This window comes from Passer montanus, unplaced genomic scaffold (assembly GCF_014805655.1).
Source record: "Passer montanus isolate IOZ18808 unplaced genomic scaffold, ASM1480565v1 scaffold22, whole genome shotgun sequence".
Classification (NCBI taxonomy): Eukaryota; Metazoa; Chordata; class Aves; order Passeriformes; family Passeridae; genus Passer; species Passer montanus.
Window position 1 is genome coordinate 7,774,089 of NW_024366815.1, and position 24,665 is coordinate 7,798,753.

Consider the following 24,665-nt stretch of genomic DNA (forward strand, 5'->3'; position numbering starts at 1 on the left):
TTCCAGGAACTGAGCTGTTTCTGGAGCTCTGAGGGTACAGTGCCCAAGTACATGTTTTCTGTCTTGCTCTGGCAGCAGGGAGCAGCCTGTAAAGGACAAACTGCTGCCTCCTCTTCTGCACACACTTTGTCCTCCTTTTGGAGCCCAACTGCACTAATGCTCATCAGCTGTGAGCACAGAGGAGTAGGACACACAAAAATGCTATGCCTCTTGAAAAGGTGAAGGGCCTTATGTGAAACAGTGAACAACTGTGCAGTAAACCAACATTTTGGAAAAGGAATCTCTGCATCTAACACCACCCAGCATTAACTCATGCATGACATGCCTGGAATGGCTCTTTTGTGGCAATAATAATTTTTGGTGACATATAATGGACCCCCCTTTCCCCACCCCACTGCCCCCTCAGCTTTACAGGAATCTGAGTCTGTCTATTCCAATGAGGACTTCAGCCAGGAAGGGGGAGCAGTCTTTCCCCAGCTGTCCACCTTAAAACCTTTTGTGAAGGTGACCAGCCTTTGAAGACCCAACTCTGCTTTTTCAGTACTGTGATACGTTAGAACTTTTTAATACTGACATATAAATCTGTGAGGATCCTCCACCCATGAGAAACAAAAGAACTAAACCCAGATGAGACCGAGAGCAGTACCAGACATAGGCAAGTCAGGGATGCCTTTCATGGAAATGAGACTGTGTGGGTAGAGAGCATTGTTTCTGTTTCCAGGAGGAATTACAAAGGCAGGACTGAAGACCATTCACCTGCTGCTAAACGTGGCCACAGGTGCAATGAGATAGCCTTTTATCCAGTGTGTGAAGCAGTGGCCCAGACTCTTCTTGGTTACTGCTTGGTCAGCCTTACAAGACACTGACTCCAGCACAAAAGGAAAATATGGAATTTTGGTTTGTTTTTTTCTGCATATTATGTACTACAGAAACGCAACATTCAGGCTCAGTCAAGTAACAAAGAGGAAGCCATTCAAAACTGACCATCAAAATAAATTGTAGAAAGCAGATTTTATATGACAATACACATGCAGCTTGCAAAAGAATAAAGACAGTGAACAGGTATTAAAACACATTTCCATACAGAGACAGCTTATGCAGCAATTTACAAGTTTAACCTCTGGCCGGAGTATGCAAGCCCTTTAAAGCTGGCATTCAAATTACCACTAGCTTAATCGGCCATACTTAGTTTAAGTACATAGCAAAATTTAACTTAATGTTTACATTCACTAGCCATCCAATCCAGCATCAAGGCACTTTCCTTGTTGGTACATCTCTTCCTGTGTCCCACACCTCCACGCACCTAGATGCATATATTGGCACAGCAAACTGGGTGACCAGTAACTTCTTATCCCCAAATAAAAGCAATTGGTTACTAGACAATCCCTGGCTGTATCAAAGTGTCAGGCTAGATGTGACACTGTAAACAAAACTGGTGTGTGTTAAAAAAAACACGGCAAGTTGACTGGATCCATTAACAAATGTGCTTTGATGATGAAAAGTGATAGGTGTTAACAGTTTCACGCTGCAGAGAATGCCACGCCCGTGATCCCCAGAGAAGAACAGCTGACACTTCAGTCTGAGCAGGAGGATGTGGATGTGGAGCTTTCCAGCCATCAGTCAACAGTTGTGCCATAAGTGTTTTTCATCTATTGTTACAGAAGTGTGCTTCTGCAGAGTAGCAATGACATTATTGCATATATCCCCTTCAGGTTGTCTTTGCAAATAAATACAAGTACTGGCTAAGGCTGCATTCTGGGAGGTTCTTGCTGCCCACCCTCTCTCTGCACTACAGTTGAGAGGCAGGGAAGCAGACAATTGCTGAAATATGGCCCTTCATTATTATCTTTAGGGTTTTTTAAATCAAATCTTGTGGCCTTAGAAACGCATCCTTCTGCATTAACTCAGCACTGCTTTTATTTTCAAGAATGGCTCAGATTGCACAAGTCCTACAACAATGAAAACAAATTCACATAATTTTTACTTTTTTCTTTTTTTTGTTTGTTTTACTGATGCTTTCACTTTGAAGGAAGAGAAATGGAAATTCATGAATCCAATACAAGATACTTAATTTCAACCTCCTCCAGATTTTTGCACTTCTACCTCCACTTTACTGCAGTTTTCTGGGTCAAAAGCAAAGCTGAAGACTCGGGTTGGCTGCAACTCCCTAACAGCTGTTTCATGACAGAAGACTCAACATTTTTATATAAACTTCTCCTGTATAATATTACAAGCAGCTCCTGGAATTTAAAATGGCTATACGTATCCATCCTTGCAGGCAGACAAGAGGTTATGGGGATTAAGGAACTCTTACAGTCTCTGTCAAGAGAACTTTTTAACCCAGTTAAAGGAATGCACTCAAATAACATTTAATCTCAGCTACAACCACTGTCTAATGGGAAAAATAAACTAGTGTATTTAGTCCCATTTAATGCACATAAATTACAATGCAAAATGTCTATGTCCTGGAGTGGGGCAGACTATTAACAATCTGACAGCCTCTGGAGTTTCAGATCCCACTGAGAAGTCAACTCCATTGCAGCATACTCTGATGTGGACCTTGGGTATCTGAGACCTGTCTCTAATTAAACTATTACTTAATGTAAATCAGCGGTGGTGACCCCACCTACCAGGCATACTGATGTATGCTTTAACCACCTGACAAAGCTCATGATTTACAAAGCTGAAGCTCCCACCCAGGTTATGGGACTTCTCCAGAGCCCAAGAATGGGACTCAGCCCTAACATGCAAACTGCCTCATCCTCCCAGGGCCAAGGTTTTTTCCAGCTTTTTCTACCCTTCTGTACCAGACAAGCACATACTTGTCATAAACTCTCCAGAACAAAGTTTAAAAATATTTTTCCTCTGCTGTGCTTGTACTGTCATGTTCAGGCGTAACAGGCAGCTTAATTTTCTATAACAGCACGTATGAAGCAATCCCAAGATTTTCACTACAGTAGGAGAGGATATTCCTAGACTATCTGCCCTTAAAGTGAGCCAATACACTCCAGAAAACAATACCAATCATCTCCTGGTCTAACAGAACCACCATAATAGAACTACAAAGGTTATATATTCACTTCCCTTGTGAACAGAAGAGCATCAACCAGCCTGCATTTAAGAGGTTTTTCAAATATGATAATATATTTCTACTAGCCTCCCTTCCCCACCACCAAATTAACAGTCCTTACAACTCATCTTCCACCTGTACCTGAAAAATTCCAGTCCAGGAAATCAAGATGGACATGAAAGTGTCTATATGAAATGTGACTTTAATAATGCCTTTATTTTGTGATGTGCACCAGCAGCCATTGGTGAAGGGGGGAGAAAACTTTTTCTTGAGTTACTATGTTAGGGCCAAGCTCAGAAAATTTCAGTGGATTGCTATAATTACACTGCAGATACTCCTAATAACCTGTATGCAACTGTTTGATGCACTTAGATTTTTACAGTCCAAAGTACAAAATCTTGTTAAACCCTGAACACTGCACAATGTATTTGGCACATAGGTTAATGAACTAGCTGTATACCTGTTATTTATATGTATTGTGGCTTCTGCAAGCTGCTCACCCACTAGGAGCTCCTGCTTAGTCTTTAGTATTTTAGCCCTAGATAAATGCTCTTGTCTCAAAAGAGAGCATGTCACTGCCAGCCAGCCAGAACTTTCCGAGGACCCACTCAATTCTTTGTGTTTAGTACCACTGGCCCATAAACAACAATGAAAGATGTCAGAAATGACAGGCCAGAACTCTTGTTAGCACAGATTTGAAAAATCAGAATCTCTTGCTGCTGTTAAGCAGTAGTTTAGTTTTGAGTGGTCCACAATTAACACCAACTGAGAAGAAAATTCTTTCCCTTTACAGAAAGGCAAGTAGCAACTTAAGGACTACCTGACATTCTCCCTCAAATAACATATGTTATCAAAAGTTAGTGTTACTGAGTCACAAAAACTTATTTTAAAAAATCATCAACACATTTTTGAAAACATCCAGACCTTTGCAGCACTGTTTAGACTACTGTCCTAGGGTGACTCTATGATGCTTGTATCCCCAGTTGTCTGTTCTGTTTATGCTGGGTACTAGGTTCTGCACCTTTAGGACTGGCTCTGAGAGCTGAGGGGGGAGAAGAAGCAGAGTTTGTTCTCAGGGACTGCCCCTGCTCCCTGCATCCTCCTCACAGACTGCGCTGTCTGCAGCACGGGCAGTGCAGGAAGCTCTCCTTGGCTTTCAGCTCGTTGTTAGCTGGCTGAGTGAGGCAGAGAAATCCTGGACTCTGGCTTTTTTTTTTCTTGGAGCTGTTTGGCCCTGCTGTGGACTGAAAACCCAGAAAAACATCGGGAGCTCACACCTGTGGCCTGCTGGGAACCAGGACACGGCCTTGTACAGCATAGGAGGGACTGATAAGAGATGAGCAAGCCAAGGTACACACATGACAAGGACTTTCTGAATTTGCCATCTCTCAGAACACTGAGAGGTTTTAGTGTTTAATACTTTTCATTTTTTTTAATGCTTGTGAATATTTTTGCCTGTTAAATAAACAAGTTTTTTTTTCCACTTTTCTCCAAGGAACTCTTTTCCCAAATCAGTAGGGAGAGAGGCCACTTGAATTTGCTTTCTAGAGGAATCCCACTGGAAGTTTCCTCCCAAATTTGCCCTAAACCAGACAATTACTTAGCCAGGAAGTGGCCTATAATACTTCAGAGGTGGAGGATGGATTGAATGCATGTGGCTGCTGGGCAGTTCTAAGAGGCATGCACACTGCTCGACAGACTCTCCCTTTTACTTGTGGTTTCTACAGTCACTTTGAAATTTGCATAGAGAAGATAACTCATCCCCCATTAAAGGAACTGCCATTTTTTCAAAGAGTAAGGTGTTCCAAAAAAGGAATGCTCCTTCAACCTCTGAAAAATGAAAGATGATCTCCCTGCTGTCTCATGGCAGCAGTTTTCATTACACCTTTGCCCTCTGGGAGGGAGTTTAAAGGTGCTGAGGTGCAGTGGGGTGAAAAGGAAGAGGACTGGTCTGAAGAAAGGTGTAATTATAGTAAGCTGCAATGTAGCCTTTTAATTAAAGACAAAAGTGCCTAGATACAGAAAAATACTGTCAGGATATAGGAACTGTGGAATACTGAAATGTTATTAAAGACTCTGCATTCTTTATCTGTTTTAAATATTCCAAACTTCAAGAGATTATCTCACAAATTTACTCTTGCACTTAATTTCTTCATAACAAAAGCATAAGACACATGTGGACATTTACATGTATACCCATCCTTCCATGCAAGCTGACAGACTAGGGAAGATGAAATGATACTGACACAGGCCTTTCAAGGGCTTTTAGCAAGTGCTCTGCAGAACAGCAGTACCAGAGGTCACAGCACAAAAGGTTTCAGGTGGTCTTAAATACATCGTTATTTTGCTGAAGGAGAAATAAAACACTTGTTTTAGTCTCACCAAACAGCATTTAGTGTTTTGAAATACATTTTTGTTAGTGTCAGATTAGAAAGCTGACTAGCCTATATTAGATCAGAATTAATAAAAAAAAAACATCTTTAAGCGTGCCATAAAATTACTGGTTATCACTGGAGAAGGGATTTATTGTCCTGTAATTTAATTTTCGTTTAAACACTGGCAGAGGAAGTTCCCAAGAAATGTAGCTTCCTCAAAAAAATATAAACTGCGAGCAGGGAAAGAATGAGACATTAAGAAAAACTAAGGAATTTTAACAGCCACTTAAGTGTGTTTTGTGGCTCACGATTACTACCAGCAAAGTTCAAATTTAGAGTATAGGTTTTGGTTGAGCACCAATGACTTCAATGCTTTGGCTGCTTTCAGTTTCAAGGATGTCCTGCAGTATTAGCAGTGAAGTTACAGCACACTACCAGCTGCAGTCTGTCAGGAAGAAGGTCATATTTCCCTTCTCCTGAGCACTCAGCAAAATGGTAAAAGCTTACAGCTTGTTACTTGAGCTGTACACAACAAAGGTGCATCTATTAAACAAAGGCATATATGATCACAGAAGTTTTATATCATCAAACAGTGATTGGGGTACAAAGCCTTTAAATAACTGCTGATCTGTAGTGTCATCTGATTTCCAAACTTTTGAATATGAGACTGAATTGCTGTGCGTCAAGTTGCAAGGCACATTTAGGCCAAATTATTCTATAGTTCATGTGCACACATATCTAAATGTAGGTAAAGTATCAGTTACTATAGTAGCATTCGGATTCAACTGATCTTGGTGTTTTCCTATTTGTACAACATAGCAAGTTCTATTTAATTTTTATGGGTTTTAAACAGGGATGAACATGATTTGCAGGTCTGGTAAGCTGAAAATTGAGGCACTGGGCCAAGTCAAAATTCAGTAAGTCAATTAAGTTACTGAAAAGTGTATCACACAAGTATTCTGCCATGTTAGAATACTGAGCTTCAGCCTTACTTTTGCACAAAGCTGCACTGTGCAACTAGAGCTGGCTTTTTAGGCTCATACACTGCCACACACTGAAGTGTTTCTTCAGAGAGGTCTGTTGGCTGATGTGGATATTTAAAACTTGACCTTTTAAATCGTGTGAAATTCTGTTATGAAGAGATACAAAACGCCCAATGTAGCACAAAGGCTTGTTCAGCTATCCAGATGTAAGGTTTTATGTAGTGCATAAAAGTATATCTCCAGTAGGTCTGGACTGGAAATTTTCCACAAAAACAGTCCTTACTGTATTTTGTCAAATTACTCTTTGCTTAATTTCAGTTTCTCTATTTGCAGTAAGATAAAAATACCTAGCTTACTTTATCAGAAACACAGGGGAAGATGTGAACAGGCACTAATGAAGGCCTAAACAGAGCCAGTCTTTTCTCTCACTGAGGCATATAGCCCCCTTGTCTCACAGTCTGTGGGAGGTAACTTTTTGGCATTTCATCAACTGAAAGTGGATTTTCTTCCACCGTTTCAGGTCTCACAGTTTGTCCTTCAGTACATGTCTGTAAAACATTTGATACAGCAGCTTCCTGGGTATTTTTTTCCATCCCAAGGCCCAATGGCTGTGAACTCTGACCTGAGATCTGCAGTTGAACAAATCCAACAAGATCTCCCTCATTAGCGTGAGTAATCTGCTTTGTTCTTTCAAAGCATGGCCTGTCTGTGTTGGTTTCATCCTGACCACCATTCTGTCTGAAATACTGCTGCCTCTGTGCTGTACTGTCAGCTCCTCCAGCATGATCCTCTGATCTCTCTTCTGAATCTAGCAGGGGCTGGGTTGACTCAGACCTTGAGAAGACTTGCACAGGTGTCTGGTCTCTGTAGCCATTAAGCACCACAGTTGAATACTGTACAGTGCTTGAAGTGTTCTGTGTTGTTTCACCTTCATCGCTGTCAGACACGCTCTGCCTAGGAGAAGACATGCACGAGGATCCTCCAATACCACTGCTGTGTCCTTCTGAAGTACTTTTTTCTTTTTTAAGCAAGTCAAAGGGTTTTAGATCTTGTTCTGAAAAAGACTTCTTGTCATCAGCTTCTATTTCTACAACGCTTACATCTGTAAAGCTGCCTTCTGGGTACATCTGATCTTTGGAACTGAAGTTATGCTGAAAGAAAGAGATGTATGTTGCCTAAGAGGAAGTTTATGTTACAAATCAGAAGCCTCAATAAATATGTGAATTTTTGTTCATAATGTCTTTGAATTTCTTAATGTAAGTTTTCTCTTCACTAAGTCTGGCAATATCTCCAAAGCATGTGTTAAAAAATGAAGGATACAGCTTTGTTTCCAATACAGTCTTAATTATGCAGCTATTCTAAAATGATAGTGGATATGTGAGCAAGTCTTTGCTCTCATTTTAATTATTCTTAAGAACTGTAAAGATAGAAGCATTTGCTGTGCAGCACAGGAACATTCTATACTGAGAACCATACATTACTTCAAATAATGTACTCAACATTGGAATATTTCTTCAAAGAAATTAGCCACAGTTTGTTGAACAGTTTGCCTGGTCATTCATCTCACATGTGGCATAAATTTTGCTGCCATCTTCTCATTCATGAGGAACTGTTTATAGTCTTCTCTCTCATTTATGACTGATCTGTGCAAACAAGCTACTTCAGGGTTTTAAGAATGGGAACCATGAATTGTTTACTTAATGCTGATTTCCCATGAATGAGCAAAGAAATGAGTACTTGACCATTCCAGCTAGTAAACTGAAACTAACTCACAACTTTAAAGCCCATGCAAGAGTGTGAATTTTTGCTGAGAGCCATGTAAATCTAATGCTGAATCTACAGACACAATGAAGTTTTCTAACCCTATTGTATCACAATGTCAGTGAAACTTAACATTCAGGTTTTTCCTTGAAATCCATGTCTGCTAGAAGATAGAAGACTCCCACTGGTTATTTTATCTGAAATCTTGCAGACTGGAAGATGCAGGATGCAGAAAGGTAAGTATTACCTTAGCTGGAACTTGAGGAGACCACTGAGCAATGTTACTCTTGGAGGGATCAGGTACGATAGGCCAGATATGTTTTTTAATTCTGTAAAGGATTAAAAATGGAATAAAGTCACAAGATGCACTCCCCAAATTCCCTGTTCATAGCAAGTACAGCAGAACCCAGAACACCACTCCCTTACCTAGAAATTTTGTATGCCAAATAAGAATGTTGTCTGGGTTACTTTTCGTCTTTGTATGAGGCTGTACTACTTAGCAAAACACATTGAACTTAACCCCTCCACACATTAGATGAAGCTATCAATGCAACACAAAACAACAAATGGTAACAGCAAGAGATTTTCAAATTTATAGCACTCTAGAATGTACAGAGCTATTACTTAGGTAGTTTATGATGCATGCCAGTATGAAAATACAATCCTGCTTCTTTTTAATATAACTATGAATACCAAAGGTCAAAACCTAAGCTAACTTCACAAATAAAAATGAATAAAAAAATTGGAAGAAAAACTTGCTTTGTAACTTTTAAGAATTTAATGTTACTTAAAACCAGAAGCTTCTGTTGATACATCACCCCCAACCAAACCAGCTTTGAAACTGATGCACGTATCCTGCTCTTTATAAACAGATCCAACAACATTTCCTCTGAAGGAGAACTCCAAAGAACAATTCAAGACAGGCTTTCCAACTGACATCCATTAAGAACTGATTTTAGGAGCAGCAGGGAGGTCAAAAGAAAAGGGCATAAAATGCTGTCTTTAATAAGAAAGAAAGGATACTTGGCAGGGGACATAGGAGGGGTGTTACACCTTGCCAGGGGAAACACTGCAGCAATGACGTCTTGGTTAAAGCAACAGACAAGAGCTTTGGGGTGGGGGAGCAGGAGGAGGCAGGCTGCTTTCCAGAAGCCAGTAAACAGGCACAGAGTTACTGGAGATCATGTCTGCCTAATTTTTTTTGTCATAAAGCTTCACGTTTGTTAATGCTGTAATTAAATAGCCCAAATACAAGGAAGATATTTCCAACTCCTCACAAACTAGGGACCATAACTCCTAGTCACAGGATTACTAAAACAGTTTATCCTGATCAAAACCTAACAAAAGCATTAATATTCTTGCAGTATTGAATCATAGAACATTTAGTATGTGTGTAATTAACAGTAAAAGATTTGTATGAGAAGAGACCCTGATTTCTCATGGAAAACACAGAAGTTTTTAACACCAATCAATATATGCATGTTGTAACTTCTTTTTCTGCTCTAACTGAAGGATACTTAGCTGGGTTGGTATAAATTCTGCCATTTCTGTTATGCTCAGAAATGTAAGAGGAAAAGTACTTACAGGTCACGTTTGTTGAAGCAAAACAAAACTCCAAGGAGCACAATCAACAGGAACGCTAGACACACAGGTACAACTATGGCTTCAATTTCTCCTTTTCCTGAAGGAGGTGAAAAGAGGCAGTTATAGCCCACTTTAGCATTTAACGAACTCAGAAGCAGTACATATTTCCAAAAGGTTAGGGAGAGCCTGAAACTGAAATACCTCAGTCTTAAAGCTTCACACTCAGAAGAACCTTTTCACCATATGAAAAGTGTCTCCAGGTAAAAACATGAACAGCTTTGCCCTGACAATCTAGTGCCTTGCAAGGACAGAAAACATGAGCTGATCTAGAAGCTGTAATAGTGACAGAGCAAATAATTTTGTAGCTGGGTAAAAACATGAAAAGCTTTGCCCTGACAATCTAGTCCTTGCAAGGACAGAAAAAATGAGCTGATCTAGAAGCTGTAATAGTGACAGAGCAAATGATTTTGTAGCTTGGGCAGGTATGACAGTAACACCTTTGCCAATCCATCTGCTGCCCCAGTATTTCAGTGACCCAGCAGCTCTCATAACACAGTCATGGTCCAAAAAGTAAAGCAAACAACATCACTACTCATCCATCAGTTTATTCTGTACATGAAAATCGCCTCTGTCTGCAAACACCAAAGTTTGCATTATTGTTATGTATTCCTTCCAATGTTATACACTTTCTTAAGTAAAGCTTGGAGAATGCTTAGGGGAAGAGCAACACTATACAGAAAAAAACCCCTCCACTAAATTTAAGTACATGTCTTTCACAATTAAATTCAGTTAGTAACGTTGCTGTTACCCTTACTTATAAGAAGCACTCTAGAGCTGAACATACAACAAATTTAATTATTCAAAATGAGTCTCTGTAAAGAGCTGCAGAAAACTTTCTTAGTGATATGAAAGAACATGAAAGGGCTCTGAGAATGACATATGCTGACTGGTGCCTACATCAGCAGATTAAGATACAAGCACACATCTCTACAGCTTCTTCAGCACATCTTACCAGGATTAAAACAAAGACTCTGACTAGGGGTGGATGCCATTGGACACCAAAAGAGGCAAGAGCACTGGGTAAACTCTAATGACTCATTAAAGGTCAGGGCGAAACATTATAACCTGAAGTATACATAAAACACATCCAAAACAGCATGCTTAATACCATAAAAAGTGTAATTCATGAGATTTGCAGAGGATATCTTGTTCTCTATATAATCAGAAAAAACCTGACTAAACTACCTCTTAGTAGAACACTAGACACTGGAACACTAGACAAATCACCCAGGTATTATGAACATTGCAAGCTGACTGTAATTGAAACTTTAAAATAAAAACACCTTCCCCTTCTAACACATCTTTCACAGAGCCCTGCTGTACTGTTGCAACATTAATTCTGACTTCTACCAACTGTGCCACTCTGCCTTACCAAATTTTTGTGTAGTAAATGTGAAATCAGGACCGGTCCTGCTTCCATTATCTGTGGATGCCATCATCCGCACAGTATACAGTGTGTCACTCGTCAGAGAGGAAAGGGTGTACTCTGTCTTGGAAGGATCCACTGTCACAACTAAAGAGAAGAAGAAATTTATACTAGTTTTCTACAAACTACAAACAAACTGCGTCCCCACAAAACCAGCAACATTAAGACATCAAGACTTCAGATGTGAAAGATAGTTTTAACAGAACATGTAGCAGATGGAAAATACAACAGTCAAAGACAACAAACTTGTACAAGAAATACTGAGATTCATTTGTTTCTCTTTAGGTGTCTGAATTTAGTCTCCCTCTATATTTAATTTCCTGTGAATTTTGGTTTCCCCAGAATGCACCCACAAACTAAACCAGTAGTATAACTGAGGCTTAAAGTCTGTATTTGGCTTACTAGACATAGCCCTAATGAGGAACTGCTAGTACTGACTAGAAAAAAAAATCAAGGTAAGGAATAGTGAGACATAAGTATGCGTAAGTACCTGGCCCTTTCAATTTAAGCAAAACTAAAAATTACAGTTTTGATAGTGCCAGCTGCCTGTAGTATGCCTGCAGGTCATACATATTACTGAAAACTAAGATGCACTTCAAACAAGATGATTTACATCAGTAATATACTGATCTACAGCTTCAGAAGAATTAAAAAACTTCTCCCCACTTCCTTTTCTTAAGGTTTTATCATAGTAAAATGCAGTCAACTCCTTTTGTATCTTGAATGGTCTGTCATCATCTTGATATGCCATAATTTCATTCTGTATTTAGATAGCAATATGGGAGCACAATATTCAGAAATCAGCTTCCAGAAACTAAACTCAGTACCCTGCTGTACACAGACTGAATGCTCTGAATTCTTTACTAGGGACTTTCTGTTCTGTGTGGAGAATTATGGCTCACACACCTGCTTAACGTTCTCAGAACAGACTGTCAACTATAACTGATTCTGCGTATTTTTCAGGAACAAACATTAGGAAGGAGACAGATGAAACACTTCAATGCCCCAAAAACACTTCTGTTTTCTAGTACCTGTTTCATTTCCATCAATAGTTTTGTAAAGTATAGTGTAATTTCGGATAAATCCATTTTGTTCCTCAACTGTGAGATGGTTCCACGTCAAAACAGCTTCAGCTTTTCCTACTTTTTTTGTCTGAACAGTAGGTCCTTTTGAAGGACCTGTAATGGGAGATGAAGATTAGTTTCTGCTTGGCAACCTTGCATTCACAGAAACAACATACTAACAAGCACTGAACTGTAACAGCATAAAAACTTCAATAGAATATTTTGACTAACTCCTCTAGAAAACACTGTTTCAAATAACAAAAACTACAAAGCTGTTTTAAAAAAGAAACACTCAAACACATATGAAAATAAAAATCAGCATGTTGCGGGAAACCTTCAAATGAAGTTAAGTCTTGATTTTACACTTGAAACTTAAAATAGACCAGCATATAAATATCGCTACTATAAATAATAAATATATTATATATATACATAAATATATAACAAATATATCACTAGAATAACAAGTTCATGTCCAATTATCTGATCAAGGTTGGAAAAACAAAGAGCCAGCTATAGTCAACCATCTGTCTAGTTCCCAAACACTGTAAAAAAGCAGAATAGATGATAACAGATGGGAAACGATCAATGATGTCACCTGGCTCTCAAGTACTAAGCCATACTTCATTACACAGTCCACATTAAAGAAAAGGTTTCTTCATTTTTTATAAAAAAGGGTCAGTGTATGTGCTTCAAGGTGATAATTTTATACTTACGATCTTGCTTGAGATAAGCCTTCACAGACTGTCCACTTCCCTGACCATCAGCATACAGAGGGTACACAGTTATCAAGTAACACTTGAAAGGCTTTATACCTAATAAAAGGATTAAAAAATAAATATATACCTAATAAGAGGAATTTAAAAGGTGGTGTTTCACAGACAGTCAAATTCCTTACTATCCTTCTCATTTACTTCAGATACAGGCTTCTGAGTTTTTGCTGTTTAAATAGGACCACTGTCTAACTAGGACTTGTACCTAATGCAGCTGAGTATTTTCTAGAGCTCATTGATACACTTCTCCAAAACATTAACTAAAGGAATAAAATAATGGTTCACATTAAAATGTAAAATTTAAAAAGTAGACTTTAGAGAAACGGGGTTTTTTTAAAATTTATTTTACATAGAAAGCCTTTATTTATCTGTAGTATTAAGTCCCCAAATTATTAATTTCAGATGCTGATCATAATCTCAAAAGAACAAAGCTGATCAAGTTTCACTATTTGAACTGAGTAATCAAAGAATTTGATTTTAAAAGAATTCAGCCTTTTCACTATTTTAATGGTTTCCAAAAATGACAGTACTAAAGCCAAAATGGAGATAAACCCCTTCTTACATTACATAAATTTCAAAATTCAAGATCAGATACAGCTGTATATTTGACAACAACATTCAAATACTTCCATACACTCTGAATAAACTAATTGAAACCTTCAGCATTAAACCCCTGTTCCACCATAAAATTCTAATCACTGTGAGAATGTTTCTCATCTTCTGAACACTAAGCAGGTTTTTAGAGTGTCCTACAAACCATACACAGATTTATGAGCTACATACCTTTTAAGTCAATTCCTTGAACATCTCCTAGTGCAATCTGCCATTCTATGATGCAGTCTGAGCTGCTGGACACCAGACACCATTCGATCACATATTTAAGAACGTAACTGTTAGGAGCAGTCCACCCTACCCACAACTTGTCATCTTTAGGTAATGTTCTAAGATTCTTTACAGGAGCTGTAATGAAAGAAAAAGGTGATCAATACTGACAGTTTTTTCATGATAGGAGCAGTTCTGGTTGGTACTTTTGTGTAATGGTAGCAATTTGACAGAACCAAAGTAAATGTAGATGCTATTTTCTGAAATTTGGAGATTTACACATGGATCTTTTTATCTGAGATCCAAAAGCAGTATCAGACTATTTAAAAACTGGAAGTTAGACTCAACTTCTCTATTCTCACAGACACTATGTTTCTTTCTTCCAAAAAACCACTTTATTTCAAGAGAAAAATCAGACTTAGAATGGGAATTTACAAGTGTATCAAACAGTTACAATTAAGTACCTTACTAAGTACTTATACTTTATGTGTAGTGTGTATATATAGAAGGAAATAGCATATATAATGTCCAGCCCAGAGCTGGATAAATACATCCTGTGATGGGGCAGCAAGTGGCTCATGGGTCAGGCAGAAAGGGTTACAGTGAATGCATCAGACTGGGGAGCTGGGACCAGTTCCAGGGACTTCACTGGGGCATTCCTCAGGGCGCCGCCATCAGCCCTGTGGCCTAATAATGACTTAACTCAGGACTGGAAGGGACACTAATCAAGTTCCCAGATGACAGAAATCTGTGAGGAACTGCTGACTCCCTTGAAGGCAGGGAGGCCCTGCACAAAGACCTTGACAAAGCAGAAGGATAGGCAATCATCTACCACATGAAGTTCAACAAGGAGTGGTGCCAGATTCTGCACCTGGGATGGGGCAGCCCTGGACGTACAGACAGACTGGGGAATGAGAGGCTGGAGAGCAGTGCCATGGAAAGGGCCCTGGGCTTCTGGTCCATGGCAAGCTGAACATGAGCCAGCAGTGCCCTGGCAGCCAGGAGGGCCAAGCCTGTCCTGGGGGCATCAGGGACAGCATGGGCAGCCGGGCAAGGGAGGGGATTGTCCTGCTCTGCTCTGCACTGGGGCGGCCTCACCTCGAGTGCTGGGGGCACCTCTGGGTGCCACAGTATAATCAAGTTATTAAACTATTAGACAGCATCCAAAGGAGGGCAACAAAGATGGAGAAGGGCCTTGTGGGGAAGCCATCGGAAGAGCAGCTGAGGTCACTTGGTCTGTTCAGCCTGGAGGAGACTGAGAGGACACCTCACTGCAGTTACAACCTCCTCGTGAAGGAAAGAGAAGGGGCAGGCCCTGATCTCTTCTCTGAGTGCCCAGTGACAGCATCCAAGGGGAACAGAAGCTGTGTCAGGGGAGGTTTAGGCTGGATAAGGTTCTTCACCCAGAGGGTGGCTGGGCACTGGAACAGCTCCCCAAGGAAGTGGTCACAGCACCAAGACTGACAGAGTTCAGGTAGTGTTTGACACAGTAGGACAACATTCTTAGGTACACAGTGTGACTTTTGGGGTGACCTGTGCAGGGTCAGGAGTTGGACTTTGAGATACCTGTGCATCCCTCCCAACTTAGCTTATTCTGTAATACATATTATATGCTTATATACCATATATGTATACCTTACTAAGTACTTCCTCCTGCAATAATACTTTGTTTGAATTTATACCCTTAACTAATTAATCTAACAGCTTTAGAACCAGTGGCTCTCCCTTGGTATCTACCTGCACCTATCCATATACCTATTTTTTTGCTTCCTATCCTGGTAGTGTTTGGATTGTCTAAGAAAAGGCTGGAAAGAAGGATAAACCAGCCTGTCCTTACTATTAGTGCATAATGAATAGAACACAAAAAAGAACATGAACAGTATGGAAATAGTGGAAGCAGATGACAAGACAACCAGGTAAGACACTGAAAATGTAGGAGAATAAGACTGGGACAAACAAGGAATGAAGTGAGAAGAAGATCAGGAAATTAATTAAAGGAGAAACAACGGCAGAATGGTATATATGTAAGTATATATCAACATATATCTTAAAAATATTTATTTTTTTTAAGAAAGAGACAAAAATGCCTGCCATGCTAAGAAAAGAAACAAAATAGAGACTATAGTATACAGAAGCTCTAAGAATCAAAAACCAGCAGATCAACACACAGTTTCAAATGACACTGAGTACACAAATCCACACGTTCCCTGGCACATATACAGTATATACAGTGGCAGTTTTACAAAAGGCATGAGACCATAGATAATTCAGTAATACTTTAATTATGTGCCCATGTAAAAGGTATTATTTGACAACACTGAAGATTTCTTATAAAACAGGCCATGCACGTTTACTTGACAGAGCCATTACTAGGACACCCACCTTTTGAATTACTTGCTGGGATAAGTAAAACTGATGGAGGAGAAGCCCCAACACTGTTACGGGCAATCAGAGTCACTTCATAAGTTCCTTCCCGCAGCTGTAAGGTATGGTTGGTGCTGGTAACATTGCATTTCTTCACTGGACTGGAAAGAGATGATTTATCTCTGACAGTCAATTCATATTGCAAGATTACTCCATTGGCTTCAAATGGCTTCAGTGCCTGTCAGAAACACATCTTTGATTAAGTTGATAATGAACAAATGTGATGTAACCCTTACTGTCCTTATGGTACAATTAAAAAATATGAGAACAAGGCAAGTTCCATAGATCAAACACCTGTACATTTAAGAAAAACATAAATAACCTGAGCACATTTGCTATGATAAGGATTGTGATGCACATATTTCTATAGAACAGTCACTTTCAAAGCCTATTCTTCTTTAAATACTATTTCTTTGATCATACCTAGTGATTTAATAAAAGCTGTTCTGTAAGGATTGCAAAAGTTGATAAAACCTCCATTTTACATGACTTTACAACATAATGACATAAAAGGAATCTCACATTTGGTTGTGTTAATATGACACAGTTCATGGACCAAAAGAAAGGGGAGTGACCATAATTACATTCCCCTTCTCAGCTGGACTAATCATCTAGTTGGACACAAGAGCCTTACTGCACACAAATGCACAGTGCTGTTTGTAATAACCTTGGTCTCTGCAGAATCTCAAGGCTTAATGGATTTTGCAGCTGGGGTATCACTGTCTGGACAGTGTTGCCACGTTTTAGGTTACAGCAGAAGACACGACATGAAGCTATGCTTTGTTCGAGTGGCAGTTCCAAATCCACAGGACAACAAATGAGGAATATGAGTATATTCTGCGTATTTTAGGTCACAGATGAGTGTCAGTTAAATGACAGCCTTTACATCTGCATGTTTAATTTTTCATAAGTATTACCATAAGAATACTGAAGTCACTTTTCATATTAAAAAACCCTATACTATCCCAGTCATCTCTCAAGGCTGTTGGGTAGACTTTTCCACTTAAAACCTCCTGTTTCTAAAAGAATGCTCCATTTTTTCAATTTGCTTTACCTTCCATACTAAATGCACAGTCCAGAAAGCTGGTGAGCGAGATGTATCAATGATCCTCCATATGGGTGGTCCTTTAGATGGCACTGATGAAAAAAACAATGCTTGAGAGTAGAATAATTTTTATTTAATCTGTTTCAATTCATCCTTGGATTATCATTATATGCTTGCTTTCTTTAAAAAAATAAAAGCATATTAAAAAGAATTTCTTGCTTTCTCAATGAAAATAATGCTTGGCATATTAAGTGAAAAATTTCCTGAAGAGATGAGCAAGACACCAGTTCTGCTTTAAGTGTACAGTATCAAAAAAAGTATGGAGTCAATGGTGGGCATCTGCAAGATAAGACTAAAGGTGACAATGCTGAGTGAGGCATGATCACACCTACACTGTGCAGCCTGCATCCAGAGGCACAGCCCTGCACACCTGTACTGTGCAAACCTTGCTAGTCTGCATCCAACACTGTTCCTACCCCTCAATATCAAGTTACCTGAAAAAAGAAAAGTGCACAAGAGTTAACAAGGAGACAAATTTCTCCTGGCAGTAAGACTCTTTGATTTGAAAAGCATAACAGAACTGCAGTATTTTCATACAATACTACAGTATGTTTTGGCATCTGTACTATGAAAAGGTGGTACTCCCACAACAAATTCCACTTCAAAGTAAAATGAACCAACCAATACAATAATGCACAAAGCAATAAAAAGTGGCCAATCTTCTGTGAGGGTCTTAGTCCCAAGAGAAAGCTTATCTCAAAATGAATTACATCTTCAACCTTTTAAGACTATTTTTTCTCAGAATTCTTTCATAGCATTTAGTGTATTATGAGGTTTTGGCTCTTAACCTGAAACACCCCTCAGTACCAAATGTACAGCATGCATCTCATCTTTTATGATTTACACTGTGAGAGGAGAACTACAAATTGATGCAAAGGGAGCCCTTTTACTCATCTGAGTATCCAAATTTGATTCACATTAAAGAGAAGCAATTGCCTAATAGAGATAATGAATCTAACATGACCTGCCTGATGTTCATTTGCTACTCTAAAACTTTTGTTCTGAGGCTAAAGTAAGACATGAATACTTAATCAATATTAGCAGTATTTTTGCAAAGCCAGTTACCACAGCAGAACAGCAATGCACTCTAAACAGGCAGGCAGTCCTGAAATCATCATTGCTCAGCCTGAGATAGGAAACATAGAAAATGAAGTCATCCTATCATTAGAACTTGAAAAGCAGAGACTAGAATATTGACATTTTACAGTATCTCCCCCAGAGAAAGTAAATTTTGCATGGAACTGAAGCAATGCAATCATGGATATAAATTTCACTTATTTTAAACTACAATAATCCCTCTTATTTCTTATCTAAGATGACAAATGAACTCAGGATAAAAAAAGAAGAATTTAAAATCTGTTTTAATAATGGAACTTGTATTGGTTTAACTTGATGTGCACTGAAACGCTGCAGTGAACAGACTGCTCAGAAAAGACACACCTTGGAAGATGCTATGGGACATACAGGGTATTACAGAAGCAAGATTATAAAGGTGCAAGTAGGAAAAGCTAAAGTGTATTTAAAAACCAGAAAAATACCAATCAGCTTGACACCGAAGCTAAATAGCTATTACAAATTATTTATAGCAACTGGATATAAGAATAGATTCCCTACTGAGTTCTCTATGGGGTAGCATCAGCACAAGCCAGAAACAAAGCCAACCTTGCAGGCTACCGAAGTGGAAAATAAATGAAAATGTAATACTTTGTTGAAGTATTAAAAGATGTGTTATTTAGACGCTTTAGTGCATAAGAGGCTAGCTACACTTACCATGTGCACATTATTTTATATTATTGCTTTATTAAGTTTGTGAAGAAATCTATGCATCCTGTATGATCTTCTGTTTCTCAATCATCATAGGTGACGATTGTTCACCTATGACCTTTAGTAGCCTCTTAAACACCAAGTTGTTAATAAACTAAGGCAGTTGGTCTACTAAGAAAACCTTTTCTAAATAGGATACCTACTGTTACAGAGAATAACCTTCAGAATAAAAATCCAAGCATAAAGCCTAGATTTTTTCCAGAAGACTTTGAGAACACAGTTTTCTGTGGAGAAGGCTCTTCTCCCCTGCTGCTGTTCTAGCTGTTTTCAGGGAGTTCCTCTACACTAGCTTAACAGGAAGCTGGTCTTATGCTCCTTGGAATGCATGGGTCAAGTCAGTCAGTGCTGAAAGTAACTCAGGAGAGTTTTGTTGCTTATACAAGCAAGCAGCTCAAGGAAGGAAACACCATTTCAGCTAGCCATTGCCAAACTGCAGAGCAGTCACACTTGAGAAGTCAGTGACCTATTTTTATACACTACTTACAATCTTCAGTGGTAATCCCCGTCTTTTCTTCACTCCAGTCACTCCAGTAGCCTGCTCCATCTTCCTTCATGCAACGAATGGAAAAGACATACTCTGTGTAGGGTCTGAGACCTTGAACACTGAACGAAGTTCTTGGGGAAGCTGTATCTTCAGGAGGAACCTGCAAATGTGACAAAGATTTTAAAAGCAGTGATCAAAGTACTGTAGAGCTGAGTTCTGTGCTACTTCAGCTGTCATCCAAGGAGGCTCCCCACCACACACACACAAAACACAAACAAGCTTGCCTTCCCTCTCATTTCCAAAAACTTCAATTCTCAAACATTGCTTGGTAAAGGTTCAGTCAGAGTTGTGTGTCCTTACCAGGTATAAGAAAATACACTAGAACAGTTAGGCAGCTACCTCAGGACAATCTCATAACCTTTTTTGGAAAATTAGCTTACATCTCTCTTCTACCTTTCCACATAATTCTGCTGCTTACTGATCTGTAATACCCTGCCTCACAATTCAGAACTTTGCAAAATTATTGCTTACTAGAAGTTAAAAGTCCAGGATCATTACTTCCACTGATCCAGAATAGTACTTCTTGAGTGAAATTGAAAATAGTTTTACAGTAGTTTATAGTTTTGTTAATAAATTATTTTCATAAACTCTTATCTTAGGTGAGCAACCAAATGCCAGAAAAGTATTCTTAGTATATATGTAGGGAAGCAGGGTGGAGTAGATAATGGACACAAGTATGTAACTGACTCTTCACATTATTCCACTTGTAACTAAGGGCTTTTTATAGTGACCCCTGCAAGGAATGACTACAGATTAAACCCAAATGCGGGACACTTAAGATGTTAATCCTGAGGGTAAAGAATTATCAAAATAGTCCAATTTTAACACAGCTAAGCAAGTTCAGCTGACTTAAAAGCCACTATTTCATTTGTTTTGTGCATATATTAAAAGGCAAGACAAGTTAGAAGAACTTGTCCTACTGTCCTATCAGGACAACATATACATGATCCTGGAGTTGCAGACTAGATTGTGCAGGCCATGCTTTTTAAAACATAATTACAGGTGACCTTAATAAATAGTTTCTGCATCTAAAGCCACATTAGTTACAAGAAGTTGTGTTATGCTACCTGCTCCAAACAGAGTATTTTGGTAAAATCAAAAGCAGTCTTCCAAGAACTCAAAGAATTCAGAATACATTTGGGCCTCTGCTGGAGAATACATTTGGCCCACTACTGCTCTGAGAGAAGGCTTAAAGTAAGGAAAAACAGAGGAGCTATTAAAAATATGTTGACAGATTGATGTATAAAGAAAAAAAAACCCCACAGCTCTTAATGACAGGAACATATAGTACATTACAGGTAGGGCTTACTCCTTACACTTTTCCTGTTCTTGACTGCCTCACACTTGAGGCATGTATACAGGACAGGATTCAAGGTGTGGCTTCACTAGTCACAAATAAAGGTAGACAAATCACTGGTCCTGCTGGCCACACTACTGTTGATCCAGGCCAGGATGTCACTGGACTTCTAGGGCACCTGGGCATGACCTGGCTCATGTTCAGCTTCCATCACCAGCACTGCCAGATCCTTTTCCACTGGGCAGCTTTCCAGCCACTCTGACCCAGCCTGTGGCCCTGCCTGGACCTTTTGTAGCTGCAGGTAGACTAAGTTCTAAAAAGTTTTCCAGCATGATACAGTATTTATCCAAGTTTTGAATGACATTTAGATCACTCATTTTGCACACGTATGGGAAGATGAAAATTCATTAACATTCCACACGTTGTACAAAATAAAATTTAAAATAAACATACTGCACTGTGACAGGGAGGACAGCAGAAAAGTCCATGAAGATACGAAAAGTCACCATACTCAGACTATGCCAAAAAATACCTAGATCACAGCCTCCATGAACAGGCCAGATAAACTTCCTTGGGTGGCCATGTAAGACATAATGAAATGAAACGGAATGCTCTGAAGTGCAACAGGGGGAACTCCAGTTTGACAGATGGCTGGATTACAGCAGAATCATGGCAAAGGACATTAGCAGTATTACCTCCATCCAGTCTGTGTCACCAACAATTTTGTAGCGAATATTGAATTTCAGTGTCATCACAGCGTATGAAATCCAATTCTCCCAGCAAAGCTGCAGAACAGTAGGTAGTAGTCCTGAGGTGATTGATACATTCTGTGGAGACAGTGGCTTAACTAAAAGAGAAGAAATTAAAGTTACCTCCACAGCTGTACTTTACCATGCCTTTAGAAATCCGCATACTATATTGCAGTACTACTATTAAAGTCTTCCAGGACCTGAAATGGCTGCTACTTTACACTATCTTCTGAGTAAGACTACTCAACACAAACTTGCTATCTGAATTGTGAAGAAATCTCTCACCATCCCTACCTTTGCCCAGCACAGTTCAAGCTCTAGTCAACAACACTTACGTAGTGATAATTTTTATAGTGAAGAAACATTAACATACTAGTTAAGCAGCATACACAGAAGCAGCAGTTACTTTCCATTAAAACTTTAAGGCACATATAGTTACCAATGTCAATGGGATCGACAACCAGATGATCAGATTCAGCCTTCCCAAGTGCATTTGTTGCTTCCACCCAGATCTCCGTATTGACAAAGAACTGAGTATCAGTAATGGTGCAAGAATTGTTTACATCTTTTGGTATACAGTCAGGAAAGACCTCTTCTGGCCTAAATAAAAGAGAAAGAAAAACAAGAGTCAAAGCAGTGAGTTTGGTTTCTTTAGAGAATATTTTAAAGTAGATCAGAGTGAGCAATCAGTTTATCTTGTATGTTTCCCCTCTGCCTTAGCTTTGTAAGCAGAGGGAGGGGAAGAAAAAGTGGGAATGGCTTGTTCAGCGACAAATGCATGATTGCATTAGAACTGAAACTAAAACAACATCTCTTTACTTCCAGTCATGTATCTTCAAAAGCACAAGCTAGAGCACTGTAAACAATTTTCTATTATTTATATAAAAACCTGACTTGGCTTAAAAAAGAAAAGAAGAACAAGAACTGATACAAAATTAATCAAAAGCAGTAACTAGAACACATTAGAAAATGCAGTCAGTGCTATTCGAATATCTTTCAAGAGTACAGTTAGAGGTGTAATACATAATTTGTTCACCATCTTCTGCTACACTAACACTAGGTAGTTCTAGGGGCATCAGGAAATTTGCAAGGCATTAACATTTTCTATCTGTGCATACTTTCTACTACACCTGTTACCAAAACACTTCAGCAGAATGGGATAGCTGGAAAGCTGTCCACAATCATTCCTGTTTCCAGAGCAATGCAACAATCCTGTTCACTCAATTTTAAACTGAGAAGCCATCTAAAAATCTCCATTTTATGAGAGGCCATCTAAAGAGCTTGGAAAGTAACTTAATTTGCTTTCACAGGAGAAATACTTTGCTGAAGTTTTCATGTTAGGATTAACTCAGAATAGTGTTTGTCAACAGTTGCTGGGAACTTCAGATAATAACTTTACAAATCTCAGTCATTTTATGTTAACTTCTCTACCTAGAGTCATAGAATGATTTGGATTGAAATGGACCTTTAAAATTCACATAGTCTCATCCTCCTGCAATGAACAGAGACATCTTCTGCTTGTTTAGAATGGGATAGAACTGTCAACCCAGACAAGTGTAGGAGGTTGGGTACAGCCCCCTATTATGAGATGTACTGTACTCAAGCCACACTAATCATGTATTTGAAAAATAGAAAAATATGATATTACTGTTACTCCAAAACAAGTTCAGCAACAAAATTTCACATCTGACTTAGAGTTACTTGAATGCCAATTTCTTTAACTCTTCCCTTTCCCCTCATACCAGACAGACAGACAGCAACACTTCAGAAAACTGGACTTACTTACTGGACTCTTCCAAAGAATCAGGAATTTCAAGGACTGCTGGTTTAGCATAAAATATTCTTCAGAATTATTTAGATATTCTATAGAGTGCTACTTACCATCTGTATCTCAACCTGAATAGAAAAATATGAGATTACTGTTACTCCAAAAAGAAGTTCAGCAACAAAACTTCACATCTGACTTAGAATTACTTCTTTAACTCTTCCCTTTCCCCTCATACCAGACAGACAGCAACGTTTCAGAAAACTGGGCTTACTCACTGGACTCTTCCAAAGAATCAGAAATTTCAAGGACTGCTTGAAAGGACTAGCATAAAATATTCTTCAGAATTATATAGATATTTTACAGAGCACTACTTACCATTTGTATTTCAACCTGTACTGAGTATCCAGGAATGTATGCCTTCCAGGGTTCCAGGTACAAGTCATGACATATGTGAATCTTGATACCTGATGTACAATGCAACTTAAATTCTTGGGCTTCTCTGGAGCCACTGTACAGAAAGAGTTAGCAATAATTAATCTATACACATATTTCAATCCAGCAAGAATCCTTTTAAGTGTACCACTAGAATGATTTCCGTGAACATCAGAAGAATTTAATTAATTCTTCTCTAAAGGATGTGGCAAAAAGTGCTGAATACCATACTGCAGTCAAAGTAAAGAAGCTTAAATAGCTGTTTTGACACACAGTAGGGTGTATAAGGATTAAGCACCTGCTAGTAAGGAACAACAAAGACCTTTCACTCTGAGGCAGAACACCTTGTATTAACCATCTCTCATCTAAATATATTTTAGTTCACACAGAAGAAAAACAAATTAATAATCACTACTGAATTGGCACATAGTGACTTTGCCAGTAACCTAAACTCAATAAGCAATTTGATAGGTCTGTTCTCCCCCACCTGAGGTATGGAAGAAGCTTGAGCTGCAAACCCATACAAGAAAGCTTAGAGATCTTCATCCATGCACTGCAGTGTGTAAGGAACTTCTTCAGAATGCAGCAAAACTATTTTCTTTTC

At 38.9% G+C, this 24,665-nt stretch overlaps 1 protein-coding gene across 3 annotated transcripts in view; it reads right to left on the bottom strand.

The window, feature by feature from the left end:
• Positions 1 to 885: 885 nt before the first annotated feature.
• Positions 886 to 24,665, bottom strand: part of IL6ST (interleukin 6 cytokine family signal transducer) — a 33,334-nt gene continuing 9,554 nt past the window's right edge. For 2 of the 3 annotated variants that reach the window (XM_039709971.1, XM_039709973.1), the window contains exons 4-17: positions 24,005 to 24,137; positions 23,743 to 23,757; positions 22,301 to 22,461; positions 21,808 to 21,959; positions 19,756 to 19,915; positions 17,397 to 17,479; positions 16,301 to 16,520; positions 13,880 to 14,056; positions 13,040 to 13,138; positions 12,291 to 12,437; positions 11,206 to 11,346; positions 9,774 to 9,870; positions 8,437 to 8,518; positions 886 to 7,579 (exon numbers count right to left, since the gene is read on the bottom strand). In XM_039709971.1, coding sequence (XP_039565905.1) covers positions 6,854 to 7,579; positions 8,437 to 8,518; positions 9,774 to 9,870; positions 11,206 to 11,346; positions 12,291 to 12,437; positions 13,040 to 13,138; positions 13,880 to 14,056; positions 16,301 to 16,520; positions 17,397 to 17,479; positions 19,756 to 19,915; positions 21,808 to 21,959; positions 22,301 to 22,461; positions 23,743 to 23,757; positions 24,005 to 24,137 — 2,393 coding nt within the window. In that variant the 3' untranslated portion in view covers positions 886 to 6,853. The remainder of the gene's footprint in view (positions 7,580 to 8,436; positions 8,519 to 9,773; positions 9,871 to 11,205; positions 11,347 to 12,290; positions 12,438 to 13,039; positions 13,139 to 13,879; positions 14,057 to 16,300; positions 16,521 to 17,396; positions 17,480 to 19,755; positions 19,916 to 21,807; positions 21,960 to 22,300; positions 22,462 to 23,742; positions 23,758 to 24,004; positions 24,138 to 24,665) is intronic. The other variant, XM_039709972.1, reaches the window with a different exon arrangement.